At 36.8% G+C, this 16,581-nt stretch overlaps 1 protein-coding gene across 5 annotated transcripts in view; it reads left to right on the top strand.

Moving 5' to 3' along the window:
- FSIP2 (fibrous sheath interacting protein 2) overlaps positions 1-16,038 on the top strand; it is a 99,948-nt gene extending 83,910 nt beyond the window's left edge. For 4 of the 5 annotated variants that reach the window (XM_060622289.3, XM_060622291.3, XM_060622290.3 and 1 more), the window contains 4 exons: positions 1,490-1,536; positions 5,181-5,224; positions 8,674-8,743; positions 15,837-16,038. In XM_060622289.3, coding sequence (XP_060478272.3) covers positions 1,490-1,536; positions 5,181-5,224; positions 8,674-8,743; positions 15,837-15,973 — 298 coding nt within the window. In that variant the 3' untranslated portion in view covers positions 15,974-16,038. Of the gene's footprint in view, positions 1-1,489; positions 1,537-5,180; positions 5,225-8,673; positions 8,744-15,836 lie in introns of those variants that run through there. The other variant, XM_060622292.3, reaches the window with a different exon arrangement.
- The last annotated feature ends 543 nt before the right edge of the window (positions 16,039-16,581 follow it).

The following is a 16,581-nucleotide window of genomic DNA, read 5'->3' as shown; positions in this document are numbered from 1 at the left end:
ACTCCTAATAACCAAAACAATCTTGAAAAGTAAGAACAAAGTTGGACTTACTGATTTAAGAACTTACTGCAAAGACATGGTAATGAAAACAGTATGGTACTGACATAAAAACAGACATAAAAAGTAATGAAATAAAATAAAAAGCATACAAACAAATCTTTCATTTATGACCAAATGATTTTTGATAAGCATGCCAAGGCCACTTAATGGGAAAAGAACATTCTTAAAAACGGTGTTGAGAAAACTAACCACACACACAAAAATGAAGTTAGACCCTTCCCTTATACCATATGTGAAAATTAACTCAAAATGAATAAAAGACCTAAGTAAAACTGTAGACCTCTTATAAGAAAACAGGGGGGGAAAGCTTCATGGCACTGGATTTGGCAATAATTTCTTGGATATGACACTAAAAACACAAGAAAGAACAACAACGACAAAAATTAGATATACTGGACTTCACCAAAATTAAATTTTTTTGTGCTTCAAAGGACAGAGTGAAAAGTCAACTCATAGAATAGGAGAAAATACCTGCAAATCATATACCTAATTAAGTGTTGCTACCCAGAATATATAGAGAACTCCTGTAATTCAATAATAATAAAAAAATCAAACAACCTGATTAAAAATTGGGCAAAGGATTTGAATAGATATTTCTTCAAAAAATATACAAATGGGCAATAAGTACATGAAACGACGCTCAACATCACTAATCATTAGGGAAATGCAAATAAAAATCACAATAAAATGCTATTTCACACTCATTAGGATAACTATTGTCAGGATATATACCCAAAAGAATTGAAAACAGTGACTCAGATAGTGGTACTCTCATATTCATAAGCAGCATCATTAATAATAGCCAAATCATGGAAGCAACCCAAGAGTCACCGATAAATGAATGGTTAGGCAAAATGTGGTATATGCATTCAGTAGGATGTAAGTAAGGCTTAAAAATGAAATTCTGACACATGCTACACACATATGAACCTTGAAGGCATTATGCTAAGTGACATGTCAGTCACAAAAGGGCTGATATTACATGATTCCACTTATATGAGATACCTCAGGTAGTCAAATCATAGAGGCAGAAAGTAAAACAGCAGTTCCTGAGAATAGAGAGAGAGGATAATGCACTATTAAATGTTTAATGGGTAGAAGAGTGTCAGTTTTGGGGAAGATGAAAATATTCTGGAGAATAGATGGTGGCAATGGTTGCACAACAATGTGAATGGACTTAAGCACAGAACTGTACGCTTAAAAATGGTTATGGTGGAAAAGTTTGTTATGTGTATTTAACCAAAGTTTTAAAAGTGGAAAAAAAGTTAATTTAGAAATCATTTTCATTTGATTTGGAAATTAGGTGATAAATTACTCCAGGTTTACATCCATATGAAGAATAACTGACAGGTTGTTCTTTTGCTTAACCAGTAATTTCTTCATTCATTAAATGCACAGAAAATGAAATGTTCTTTTTCTTTTGTTTTAGTGAGACTGAAGATTTTTCCTCAGATACAAGTGCCAAAATATTAGAAGGTTGGATTTATTATTTTTCTTAAATTAGAAAGCATTCAAAAGAAGACTGCTTTACTGCTTTGATAAACTTTTTACTAATTACTTATTGTTTGTTTACTGCCTTGTTTACTGCTTTGATGATTTTTTTTAGTTACCAAACCTGAGATTGATATTTTTTTCCTGCAAATTTATCTATTTTGGAGGAAAATAATCCATTACTACATCACTCAGGTGTTAAAATGAGCCAACTAGTTTGCCTTTTCTGAATTACTGTTAAGATTTTATTAATGATTTTGATCAAGAAAATGGTGTGATATTATGAATTCAGTTACCATGCTCCTGTGAAAAATATTCATAAAATAAGGTTGCACCATACAATAGTTTTTACTTGAGTTGGAACCCATTATACTAGCATTTAGCGATTTCTTACCCTTCCTTTGTACTTAGTCCTACCATAATGTACAAGAAAGGGGAGGGGCCTTTTAGAGCTAAATATATTTGCTCACATTAATATCTGACTAGTATGGACTTCACTTGAAAAAAAGAAATCTCTATTTTTATTTTACTCTAAGGAGTGATACCTACTCCTTCGAACATTTGTGAGAACTTTTTGGTGAAACCTCAGAGGATCAATGTGGTTCTAAGAGTGTTCATAGGTACAAGAAGTAGAGTGTCATGTTTAACACAAAGCGGCCTTAAAATTCAAACCACAGTGGGGTGCCTGGATGGCTCAGTTGTTTAGCATCTGATACTTGGTTTCAGCGTAGCTCATGACCTCACAGTTCGTGAGATCAAGCTGTATCTCAGGCTCTACACTGATAGCAGGAAACCTGCTTGGGATTCTGATTCCTGTCTCTGTCTCTGCCCCTCCTCTGCTTGTGTTCTCTCTCCTTGTCTCAAAATAAATAAACTTAAACAAACAAACAAAAAACCTCAAACCACAGGTTTACCCTGGCTATTCCAAACACACAACACCACTCAAGGAGTTACTTTAAAAACATAGTTTCTTATCTTCGAAGTGAAATTATTTTCATTAAGATGATTCATAGAATAGCAATAAATATGCCAGAATTCCATGAACATACCATAATCAGAAGATGTCACAATAATCACTAATCACACATGTATTATGGAATCATAGGCTGCTAGAGAAACCATTCATAACAACCCCCATCATGTTTACATGAGGAAACTCAAGCTCAGGGTGAGGAAACAATTTTGCCAAGGTTACTTTGAGTCAAAGGCAGAGTCAATTCTGGATCCTAAATCTCCTCACCATAAATGTATTGTGGGTGTTTTTTCCCATTTTTTTTTTTGCAATGATCATGCTTAATTCTTATATCCTTCTGCAATATTTTAGCTGCCCAATTCAATCTTTTATTTATTCATTCATTCAAATATTTACTAAGCATCTCCTTTGTGCTCTAGGATCCTATATGTGAACAAAACTGACAAAGTCCTTAATCTCATAGAATTTATACTTGAGTGGGCATCAAAGGGTAAGGACATGAACAAGATGATTCCAGATATTTATAAGTATTTCCCATCTCATCTGGGAAAAAAGCAAAAGAAATTACAATGGCTTGTAAAATCTTACATCATCTGGATATCACTCCACCCCCTTTTACTTCTCTAACTTCCTCCTCTGTTTCTCTTTTCAGCTCTCTGCCCCAGCCTCACTGACCTTAAACATTCCAGGCATTCAGGCCTTTGCTCTTTCTGATCCTTGTGTCGTGCTCTTCCCCCTACATCTCCCTTGCTTACCCCTCACCTTGAGGTCTTTGCTCAAGTTTCATCTTCTCAGTGAGATCTTCTTTTACCATACTCTGAAATTGTACCCTCATTCTCACCATGGCACTAACTCTTCCACTTCTTGGCTGATTTTTCTCACTGGCACTTATAACTTTCCGATAGACTGTTAGTTGTTGTTGTTTTTGTCACTATCTCCTTCTAGAATGTAAGTTCCCACAGTGTTCCCAAGAACCTAAAATAGGCTTATAGTAGGAGGACCATTTAGTAAAATAAGAGAGACGATGGGAATAACTAATGAGAGGCACAAGAATTTTGTTTTGGTTATGTTGAGATTGATTTACCCATTAGATGTTCAAGTTGAGGTGTCACATAAGAAACAGGATTTTTAAGATGGAGTTTAACAGAGAGGTCAGAGCTGGAAATTTATATTCTTTGTTTCATATAGGTATACAATAAAATAAGTTAACTCTGAACATCTGAGATCCTCAACTATCAGGAATTTTTCTATGACTTTTCATCAAAACAAACTCCTAGTATATGCTGGGAAGTTGACAGCCATTTAGCCTAGAAACTTAAAACCTATGTTTGGAATGATAGGCCTAGAAGTAAACCCAATACCCTCAGTCATTTAAAAGCAAAAGTCAGCTCAATTATGTGCAATATAGAGCCAGGTACTTTTAGAAAAATCATCAAACAACAATAAATTTTTACCAGTATTGTCAGATAAGTGCCATAAGGAATCCCTGTCATATTTGAGTTATTTGAAGTTTTACTGCTACTTCTCTACCCCCCCAAAACCTACATTTGTCCAAAGGATAACTCAGAGAATGACCACTTGTCTTGGCCCTTGATGATGACATGTCTATAAAATGCAAAATTCTTATATATAAGATATCTCATTGAGTCCTGTTACCAGACAGGCAGGGGAGAATCTCAATCACATTCTACATAATTAGGAAACAGTCAAATAAGTTAGATTCAATTTGCCAATGTTCTTCACTCTAAGAAGTAAAGCTAAAACTCAAACTCAGATTTTCTGCCTCCCTAGTGGTTGGTTTTTGTGAAACTTTTCTAATAATTTCTCTCTCTTTGTTTTTAATGTTTATTTATTTTTGAGAGAGACAGAGAGACAGAGCACGAGCTGGGGAGGAGCAGAGAGAGGGGAGACACAGAACCCAAAGCAGGCTCCAGGCTCTGAGCTGTCAGCACAAAGCCCAACACGGGGCTTGAACTCACAAACTGTGAGATCATGACCTGGGTCAAAGTCAGACTCTTAACCGACTGAGCCACCCAGGAACCCCAAAACTTTTCTCTTAATTTCTAACTCCCTTAGTTTAAATTTGTTTTACAGGCATACTAACTTCCCCTGGAATTTAGGCAACTTTTGATTCTGTAGCAACTTCTCCAGATTTCCTCTTGGTATTGCCTCAAAATTCTCCTGGTTCTCACTCAAAGTATTCCATAAGACCAGCATCTTCTTCTTTGTTCCAATAATCTGCTTTTAATTAGCTATGTAGAATCAAAGAGTGTTAGAGCTGGAAGGCCCCTAGGAATCATCTATAAGGTAATCTCTTATTTTACATGTAAACAAATAAGCCTGCAGAAATTGAGTACTTATGGATAAACATGTGGCTATTAAGTAACAGAGTTGGCCTCTCCTACTAAATCATATTTCATCTTATAATTCCTAAAGGAAAGTCTAGGACATGCCCCAGAACTCTAGAGATCTTACTTATTTCAGTTGTGTTCCCAATGTCTGTACAGTGAAAGTGATAATAATTTCTTCTACCTAACTAAATTCTAGAACTTTCTGGTGAAAAATAATAAGACCAGGTTTGTCTCAATACTGTTCATGCCTAAAAAAAGAAAAAAAAAATACTATTTTTTCCTTTTCTTTTTCCCCTTCCCAACAGGAAATTCTCAGGAGCAAAAGCCAGAGAATTCAGACAATGTGAAGGTAAATATTTTTCAATAAACTCTAATTAGCATACATGGAGTCCAGTTGAATATAGCCCAGTTTTCAAGGCCACATCAGGGCTTGGGGTGGTACAGTTTGTGGAACATCAGGAAACCTACCCCTATTCAGTATTTCTTCCTGCTCAGATCTTTCCCTCTGGCTAAGAACTATCCATGGAACTGAAGAAATCCCTTAATCAAAATTTTCACTTTACAGGTAAGTTATTCCTTGCTTACGTGCACAGAGTAACCCACTATTCCTCCCTAGAACCTAAATGGACTTCCACTCTTTAACTGTGTTACTACTGACTCTGGAGAAAACCGTACAGGGAGTCACTTGGCCCTGTCTAAGGCAGGTAGACCCAAGTGAGGAACTTGGTGGAGGCAGGGAGGGAATAGAAGCTTTCAAAAATGGAGGAGACTGGCTTGCAGGAAATGAGCGCTGACTCCATCTATTTTTCTGTATTCCTAAGGACTGATTGTTTAAAGGCAGCTTTCCAAGAGGTTCAGCTACTCTCCACTATGAACTCAGGAAAAATTTTCCTCCTAATTCTTTTTAAAAGTTTCCAATGAGAGCCAAAGCTACAGATCTTCTTTTGTTTTTATCACTTTGTTTCTTGGCTCAATTTAACCCCACTTCTGAATTTCCCCTACACCATGCACATGGAATCCATCAATTACCCAGTCCCTTATCATCAGAGTCATCTTCGTCATACTAATGCCAAACCCTGAAGATGCTGGGAAGTTTCTTACTCAACCTAATCCTCATTTATGAATATAAACATCTATCTGACAACCTCGGGCTTACTTAGGCCATTATTTTCCAAGTAAAATCATATGGAAATAACAGGGAGACAGAATCTGTAGACTGATGACCTCATGACAGACTATTCCTTGTGTCAGGCTAAATTCCTTGCTAATCCTGACCCTTTTTTGGCTTTTTGCCCTTCCCATAACTTGCAGCTTTTTCCATGGTAAAACTATAGTTGAAGTTGTTATACCCAATCCAATTCAAAGTAAGGTGGACTAAGCACATTCTATGCCACCTCTATCTCTGATTACAACTAAAAACTCTGGACAACAACTGAGGATTCTGGAAAATAAATAATAGCAGGAGTTTGAGGGGACAAATAAAAACTCAAAGAATCACCAATTTCATTATGAGTTTTCCTGGTTTTGTACCCCCTTATCTCCTACTTTAGACCTAGAGCAATTCAAATCCTGGAATTGCATGGAAAGAATGGGCAGAATAAATCCCCAGGAGAAATCATTGCTCTCTCACCAGAATTAAGATATTCCTGTGGACTGGGAAGTAGAAGAATCTCACTTCTTTCCCACTTTTCCCATCTCTTGGCTCTGCCTCAAGGCAAGTTTCAGACACGAAGCTACATGGCAATGGCTGCAGAGGCTTGAGGCACTTAAAACTCTGTGAGAGAAAAATCCTTCCCTCTGACCAGAAGAATTAGGACAAGGTCTCCAGTAACCTGAAGAAGATTAAAAGGAAATCTGCTTTTTTTTCTCTGCTTCTTTTTGCCACTTTACTCTAGACATAAATGCAATCGTGGGATGTGTGAGACAGCACACAGAATGGGTAGCCACAGCATTCTAGCCATAGAACCAGAAAGGAGACTATTGAGAGTTAGGGATACGGAAAAAAAAAAGTCACGGAATATCGTCAGAATGGATCCCCTACAAATCTGTATGTCTCTCCTGTGTTGTTCATGTATGCAACTGGCCTGAATTTACATAAACAAAAGGCTTTGAGAACTTGAACTATAGCTTTAATAGTGGTGCACACACAGGGATGCTACGTATATATACTGCCAAGGCTTTGGAAACTGAATTTACATTGGAAACAGCTATAGAAGGGTAGGATGTGTGGTCTAAATCTAAGTGGGTTAATTACCTACTTAAGCAAACAGATAAAAAACTAAACCATCTCCAGAGTACTCTAACAGTTCTTAGAAACTCATAAGTTGTTTAAAATGCTCAAGATAGAATTCAAAATTACTTAACATACAAAGAAATAAGACAATGTCTACAACTTTTAAGGGAGAAGACAAGAGATACCAAGTCTGATGCAACTAAAATTTTGGAATTTTCAGACAAAAACTTAAAGTGGTGGTTATAATGGTGTTCCATGAAGAAACGGCAATCTCTTATGAATAAATCTTATGAAAAGATAGATGTTCCTAAAATAACAAGTGTATTTATTCATCTCAGACACTTGGTAGCATCTCCTTGCCGGTGTTTAGATTAGGGATTCTGAAGTCAGTCTCACACATGTGGGCATTTTTTAAGAGATATCAATATCTGTCCCACCCTGAGAGATTTCAATTCAATTGGAGGTGTGGGACCTTGGGATTCATATTAAGAAAAAAGAATTTCCACAGGATGCCTGGATAGCTCAGTCGGTTAAGCGTCCAACTTCAGCTTGGGTTATGATCTCGCGGTTCATGAGTTCGAGATCCATGTCAGACTCTGCTCTGACAAATACAGATTCTGTGTCTCCCTCTCTCTTTGCCCCTCTCCCACTTGTACTCTCTTTCAAAAATAAATAAAACATTTAAAAATTTTTAAAAAAAATTTCCACATGTAACTATTGTGCTGCCAACACTGAGAATTAGTGTTTTAGATAGTCTTGGTTCCATTTTATTCCTCAGGTATATATTTGTTTTGAAATACATTAATAGATAAGCTACCTCAAGTCCTCTTTGAAGAACTATGATAAAACTCCTATAATACCTGGTGGTTTTTTACATAATCTATATGTAACATATTTTATGTTTCTTCATGAATTTAGGCCTTTTTAAAAAAAATTCTCATCATTGATTTCCTTATTTAATAGCTAGTTTTATAAAATATATACAAGGTAGCCCAATTACCTATCCCAGTCTATTTTATGCCTTTCTGAGAAAATTGCTGCTTCTCTGTTCAAAGAGGTGATATAGGCCTACAGAGTAAAGCTAGTATCTGAGCCATGTTCCATGCCCAACTAGGTCCAGATAGCCTGCTTATTGCTCCAGACTCCAAAATACCTAAGATTTCCATAACAGGAAACTGGAGTTACATAGTGAACAGCCATTTTACCCCTTAACATCATCTCTCATATCATAAAAAGAATTTATAATTTGTTACTTATTTCAATACCCCCAAAAGAGGGAGGGGGCAGACAGAGCTGGCTTTTTTTGTGACTTAAGATGGCTGAGCATTTGATCATCATTGAATGGTATCCAAGGCCCACATCTATGACAAGGGTCAACCGTAGGTGCCATAATTGGCAAAAATTATGATCCTGTCTCAGTGGATAATTCTTTGAGACTTCAGAGCACAGACATTATTGATGTAAGGTGCTACAATGGTTGTACTACATCTTTTGGGGATTTCTAGGTATCTTAGTGTGTACTATCCAATAAAAGATTAAATAAGTACTTTACTTTGTCTTGGCAGTTTATCACCATCTTTGAAGGAAACAAGAATATTGTTGGCAATGTACATTCCTCAAAAGAAGTCATTTCAGGTACAAAATATACTATGCTTTAGCATTCATCCTGGAATGAGTGGCTCCTTCCTTGAAGTATTGATGCCTATTATCAATATGAGATTGAAATAATATTCTTACTATGTGTATGTTTGTGTGTATAACAATTTGCAGCTTATTATGTGGTACTTTTATTTTAACCTCAAATCATAGTTACAAATAATAGAACTAACATTTATTAGGAATTAAATATCCCCTTTTTATTAAAGAGGGAAGTGCGAGTCACCGAAGAAGAAAGTAAGAGTATATTATTCAAGGTCACCCTGCAGCTAATAAGCTGCAGAACTGGGATTCAAACACATATCTGCCCAACTTCAAAGCCTAAGTCCGTTCAATATAACCAGAATTCATACACTTAAATGCCCACAGGAGCCATACAGGTAATGTTATAAACAAGAGCAGTAGGTTGAGCAAGGGTCTGTGGTGCACTGGAGATGGCATGTCCCATCTAAAGGAGGGGGGCGCCTGGGTGGCTTGGTCGGTTAAGCGCCCGACTTCAGCTCAGGTTATGATCTCACGGTCCGTGAGTTCGAGCCCCGCATGGGGCTCTGTGCTGACAGCTCAGAGCCTGGAGCCTGTTTCGGGTTCTGTGTCTCCCTCTCTCTCTGCCCCTCCCCTGTTCATGCTCTGTCTCTCTCTGTCTCAAAAATAAATAAACGTTAAAAAAAAAAAAAAATAAAGGAGGGAGCTGCTACTCAGCAATCACTGACACACTGGCTTGTTGCCAGGTCTTCCAATTGAAGTCTTCGCATTTTTCAAAAAAGTTAGAGGTGAAAATTCCTGACTTTTAAAGTTTAACACATAATCCAGAGTTCTTCTGAAATGTTTTGTGGACCAAACAAAACTTGTCTACATCCCCTACACCATACTATTCTGTCTCTGTGAATCATAAAGCCCTAGTTTAAAAAAGAGAAAATGGAGGGAATAACTATCTGAGGTTACACAGTCAACAAATACAAAGCTTTTAGTGCTCAAAAACAGATCTTCTGACTTTGATCCTCCACTCTTTCTTCCCTCCATAATGTGGTTTCATATTGTTGCCATTGCATCCCGGAATAAGCCCCATATTGGGTAATAACCAAAGATAGTCTATAGTTTTGCTACAGAAAGAACTACTAACAAGATAAACGCAGGGTTCGTGACTTTCTCATGTAGGTTATTAAGCTAGGATACCAGGCACCCTCTGGTCTTGAACAATATACAGTCATCTAATAAAGCATGTGGATTTGAGGCAGTGTCCCAAGTGTGTTTCCTGGAGCTGCTTTGCATTAGAACCACCCAGGGTACTTTTTTCACAATGTAGATTACTGGACCCTCTCTAGCCTGCCTAAGTTAGCATCTCTGAGTAATGGTGCCCAGAGATCTGAATTTTTAACAGGACCACAAGTTTCAAGAACAGAAATTATTTTGTACCTCCAATGACAATTTCAGAAATCTTGCAACAATGCCTCAATCATGTCAGTAAAATTTTATCTTACTTTTTCAGAAAGTACATCTTTCTCTTTCATCTATGCTTTTGTGTCTTATCTGCTGCAAATTTTGTGGGTTTTTTTCCTTTTAAATTCTTAGGTCATTTTAAAAAATAATGGTAGAGTAAAAACCCTGAATATACTTTTTTGTTCTATATTTTTAGTTAAATTTACCGTTGCCTATCTTAACTTTAACTATAGAAGATTATCTTGCTAGAAAAGACAAATCTAGGTAACTACAAGATGTATAGTCATGAACTTTGGCACATGATGGAATTAAGAAAATGGGGGTGCCTAGGTGGCTCAGTCGGTTAAGGATCTGACTTTGGCTCAGGTCGTGATCTCATGGTTCCTGAGGTCGAGACCTGCACTGGCCCCTGTGCTGACAGCTCAGAACCTGGAGCCTGCTTTGGATTCTGTGTCTCCTGCTGTCTCTGTCCCTTCCTCACTCACACTCTGTCTTTCTGTCTCTTAAAAATTAATAAACATTAAACATTATTTTTTTTAATTTAAAAAAAGAAAATTTGGTCATGTGTGTTTTCATGTCTTATCAAAAAGTTTCAAAAAAGTACATAGATGTTCATTTCTATCTTTACATATTTATAAGTAAAATTATAATTTTGTGATAATTCAATGACTCTAAACCCGTATCTTTCCATAATAACACTGAATGTAAATGGATTAAATGCGCCAACCAAAAGACATAGGCTATCAGAATGGATACAAAAACAAGACCCATCTATTTGCTGTCTACAAGAGACTCATTTTAGACCTGAGGACACCTTTAGATTGAGAGTGAGGGGATGGAGAACTATTTATCATGCTACTGGAAGCCAAAAGAAAGCTGGAGTAGCCATACGTATATCAGACAAACTAGACTTTAAATTAAAGGCTGTAACAAGAGATGAAGAAGGGCATTATATAATAATTACAGGGTCTATCCATCAGGAAGAGATAACAATTATAAATGTCTATGCGCCGAATACCGGAGCCCCCAGATATATAAAACAATTACTCATAAACATAAGCAACCTTATTGATAAGAATGTGGTCATTGCAGGGGACTTTAACACCCCACTTACAGAAATGGATAGATCATCTAGACACACAGTCAATAAAGAAACAAGGGCCCTGAATGATACATTGGATCAGATGGACTTGACAGATATATTTAGAACTCTGCATCCCAAAGCAACAGAATATACTTTCTTCTCGAGTGCACATAGAACATTCTCCAAGATAGATCACATACTGCATCACAAAACAGCCCTTCATAAGTTTACAAGAATTGAAATTATACCATGCATACTTTCAGACCACAATTCTATGAAGCTTGAAATCAACCACAGGAAAAAGTCTGGAAAACCTCCAAAAGCATGGAGGTTAAAGAACACCCTACTAACGAATGAGTGGGTCAACCAGGCAATTAGAGAGGAAATTAAAAAATATATGGAAACAAACGAAAATGAAAATACAACAATCCAAATGCTTTGGGATGCAGCAAAGGCAGTCCTGAGAGGAAAATACATTGCAATCCAGGCCTATCTCAAGAAACAAGAAAAATCCCAAATACAAAATCTAACAGCACACCTAAAGGAAATAGAAGCAGAACAGCAAAGGCAGCTTAAACCCAGCAGAAGAAGAGAAATAATAAAGATCAGAGCAGAAATAAACAATATAGAATCTAAAAAAACTGTAGAGCAGATCAACGAAACCAAGAGTTGGTTTTTTGAAAAAATAAACACAATTGACAAACCCCTAGCCAGGCTTCTCAAAAAGAAAAGGGAGATGACCCAAATAAATAAAATCATGAATGAAAATGGAATTATTACAACCAATCCCTCAGAGATACAAACAATTATCAGGGAATACTATGAAAAATTATATGCCAACAAATTGGACAACCTGGAAGAAATGGACAAATTCCTAAACACCCACACTCTTCCAAAACTCAATCAGGAGGAAATAGAAAGCTTGAACAGACCCATAACCAGCGCAGAAATTGAGTCGGTTATCAAAAATCTCCCAACAAATAAGAGTCCAGGACCAGATGGCTTCCCAGGGGAGTTCTACCAGACGTTTAAAGCAGAGATAATACCTATCCTTCTCAAGCTATTCCAAGAAATAGAAAGGGAAGGAAAACTTCCAGACTCATTCTATGAAGCCAGTATTACTTTGATTCCTAAACCAGACAGAGACCCAGTAAAAAAAGAGAACTACAGGCCAATATCCCTGATGAATATGGATGCAAAAATTCTCAATAAGATACTAGCAAATCGAATTCAACAGCATATAAAAAGAATTATTCACCATGATCAAGTGGGATTCATTCCTGGGATGCAGGGCTGGTTCAACATTCGCAAATCAATCAACGTGATACATCACATTAACAAAAAAAAAGAGAAGAACCATATGATCCTGTCAATCGATGCAGAAAAGGCCTTTGACAAAATCCAGCACCCTTTCTTAATAAAAACCCTTGAGAAAGTCGGGATAGAAGGAACATACTTAAAGATCATAAAAGCCATTTATGAAAAGCCCACAGCTAACATCATCCTCAATGGGGAAAAACTGAGAGCTTTTTCCCTGAGATCAGGAACACAACAGGGATGCCCACTCTCACCGCTGTTATTTAACATAGTGCTGGAAGTTCTAGCATCAGCAATCAGACAACAAAAGGAAATCAAAGGCATCAAAATTGGCAAAGATGAAGTCAAGCTTTCGCTTTTTGCAGATGACATGATATTATACATGGAAAATCCGATAGACTCCACCAAAAGTCTGCTAGAACTGATACATGAATTCAGCAAAGTTGCAGGATACAAAATCAATGTGCAGAAATCAGTTGCATTCTTATACACTAACAATGAAGCAACAGAAAGACAAATAAAGAAACTGATCCCATTCACAATTGCACCAAGAAGCATAAAATACCTAGGAATAAATCTAACCAAAGATGTGAAAGATCTGTATGCTGAAAACTATAGAAAGCTTATGCAGGTAATTGAAGAAGATATAAAGAAATGGAAAGACATTCCCTGCTCATGGATTGGAAGAATAAATATTGTCAAAATGTCAATACTACCCAAAGCTATCTACACATTCAATGCAATCCCAATCAAAATTGCACCAGCATTCTTCTCGAAACTAGAACAAGCAATCCTAAAATTCATATGGAACCACAAAAGGCCCTGAATAGCCAAAGTAATTTTGAAGAAGAAGACCAAAGCAGGAGGCATCACAATCCCAGACTTTAGCCTCTACTACAAAGCTGTCATCATCAAGACAGCATGGTATTGGCATAAAAACAGACACATAGACCAATGGAATAGAATAGAAACCCCAGAACTAGACCCACAAACGTATGGCCAACTCATCTTTGACAAAGCAGGAAAGAACATCCAATGGAAAAAAGACAGTCTCTTTAACAAATGGTGCTGGGAGAACTGGACAGCAACATGCAGAAGGTTGAAACTAGACCACTTTCTCACACCATTCACAAAAATAAACTCAAAATGGATAAAGGACCTGAATGTGAGACAGGAAACCATCAAAACCTTAGAGGAGAAAGCAGGAAAAGACCTCTCTGACCTCAGCCGTAGCAATCTCTTACTCGGCACATCCCCAAAGGCAAGGGAATTAAAAGCAAAAGTGAATTACTGGGACCTTATGAAGATAAAAAGCTTCTGCACAGCAAAGGAAACAACCAACAAAACTAAAAGGCAACCAACGGAATGGGAAAAGATATTTGCAAATGACATATCGGACAAAGGGCTAGTATCCAAAATCTATAAAGAGCTCATCAAACTCCACACCCGAAAAACAAATAACCCAGTGAAGAAATGGGCAGAAAACATGAATAGACACTTCTCTAAAGAAGACATCCGGAGGGCCAACAGGCACATGAAAAGATGTTCAACGTTGCTCCTTATCAGGGAAATACAAATCAAAACCACACTCAGCTATCATCTCACGCCAGTCAGAGTGGCCAAAATGAACAAATCAGGAGACTATAGATGCTGGAGAGAATGTGGAGAAACGGGAACCCTCTTGCACTGTTGGTGGGAATGCAAATTGGTGCAGCCACTCTGGAAAGCAGTGTGGAGGTTCCTCAGAAAATTAAAAATAGACCTACCCTATGACCCAGCAATAGCACTGCTAGGAATTTACCCAAGGGATACAGGAGTACTGATGCATAGGGGCACTTGTACCCCAATGTTTATAGCAGCACTCTCAACAATAGCCAAAGTATGGAAAGAGCCTAAATGTCCATCAACTGATGAATGGATAAAGAAATTGTGGTTTATATACACAATGGAATACTATGTGGCAATGAGAAAAAATGAAATATGGCCTTTTGTAGCAACGTGGATGGAACTGGAGAGTGTGATGCTAAGTGAAATAAGCCACACAGAGAAAGACAGATAACATATGGCTTCACTCTTATGTGGATCCTGAGAAATGTAACAGAAACCCATGGGGGAGGGGAAGGAAAAAAAAAAAAAAGAGGTTAGAGAGGGAGAGAGCCAAAGCATAAGAGACTGTTAAAAAACTGAGAACAAACTGAGGGTTGATGGGGGGTGGGAGGGAGGGGAGGGTGGGTGATGGGTATTGAGGAGGGCACCTTTTGGGATGAGCACTGGGTATTGTATGGAAACCAATTTGACAGTAAATTTCATATATTAAAAAATAAAAAAAAATAAATAAATAAATAAATTAATTAATTAATTAAAAAAAATAATTTTGTGATAATTAAAATATGAAGAATGTAGAAAATGTGAAAAATGAATGTAGAAAAATGAATCTAAATGAAAATTCTTTTATTATCTATACAGTCTTATCTCACATGATAAAAAAAAAATCACTTGAAGTTAACCAATTGAAAATTCACCCAAAGTAGGTGAGAAATTATGACAATTTTAATGCACTTGTGCTTTCACTTGAGTACTCTGAAATAGATACCCTCGTTGTGTAAAGTTGAAAGTTACTTTAAGTTTAGCTCATCAGGCTTTTTCCAATAGTGTTCTGATAGAAAAAGACATTCTTTGTACACCTAACTGGAGAAGTATCAAAGCGCGGTAGGTCCATGAGAGTCAAAAAGCTGGCCCCTATTCCCAGAACATCCATTTTCTACTCATATGACCTTAGGCAAGGTATTTGACCTTGCCAAGATTCAGTGTCCAAAAATGGACTTATCACTCTTCCTATTTCCCTTACAAGAGTGTTAGAAGGATCAAATTAGAAGAGCCTTTGTGAGGGGCACCTGGATGGCTCAGCTGGTTAAGCATCTGACTCTTGACTTCAGCTCAGGTCATGATCTCATGGTTTCTGGGTTCAAGCACCATGTCTAGCTCTGCACGATAAGTGCAGAGCCTGCTTGGGATTCTCTCTGTCTCCCTCTGGCTCTGCCACTCCCCTGCTCTCTCTGTCTCTCAAAATAAATAAATAAACTTAAAAAAAAGAAACTTTGCAAATGTTTTTAAATCCCATAAAGTATTTTATAAACATCACTTTCTTAATTCTAAATCATCAATTCTATAGTATACCTGTCTCAATTAGAATGCCTAATAAATATTCATATTACTTTTTTGCTTTTTCCACAGAAACTCCCAAGCCTAGTATTTCCAAACAAGGATCTAAAATGTTGGCAAAAGTATCTTCAGCTCTCTCAAAGGTGTTTTCTCGAAGTAACACCAATATTTCCAAATCTTCCTCACCACCTGACCAAGATGAGCCCTGAAGCTTTTATACCTGATAGAACTATGCTTACTTCCCTTAGAAAATAAAGTGATTTTTAAAGCATAACATATTGTCCTAGAAGATGATTTTTATAATACTGAGCAGAATTTTAAGATCAAAGAAAGTACAATAGAAATTTGGATAAGAGAAAGGTTTGATGAATGCTTTTGATAAACATTTGGCATGAAAAGAGGCACACTGTTAGTATTACCTGTGTGCCATAAATATGAAGCGACTAAAAGTGTACCTGGAAATGACCTTGGAGGTTTCCTGTTAAATTTTTAGAGGGTATTTTCACCAAAATAATTAGCAAATTGAGGTAACACTCAAGTGAATTCTGTAACACAGCTATGAAACTGAATGGTTCACTATTAAAGGTGTATTTGTATGTTCAAATAAAAGTATACCAGATGTAAGAAATCAGCTTTTCCCACCTGCAGATAAAGTATCATCAGTTTATAAAATACCTCCCAAGCAAAAATATCTAACTATGAATAAAGCACCATGTAGAAGTAATTAATTAGTTACCAGTAATTTAATTACTAGTAAAATACATAGTATTTTATCTATGTATGCATAAAATAACTTTTACAACTTTAAAAAAACTTT

The sequence above is a fragment of the Panthera onca genome, chromosome C1, assembly GCF_046562875.1.
Source record: "Panthera onca isolate mPanOnc1 chromosome C1, mPanOnc1 haplotype 2, whole genome shotgun sequence".
NCBI classification, from domain to species: domain Eukaryota; kingdom Metazoa; phylum Chordata; class Mammalia; order Carnivora; family Felidae; genus Panthera; species Panthera onca.
This window is presented reverse-complemented; position numbering and strand designations above follow the sequence as displayed.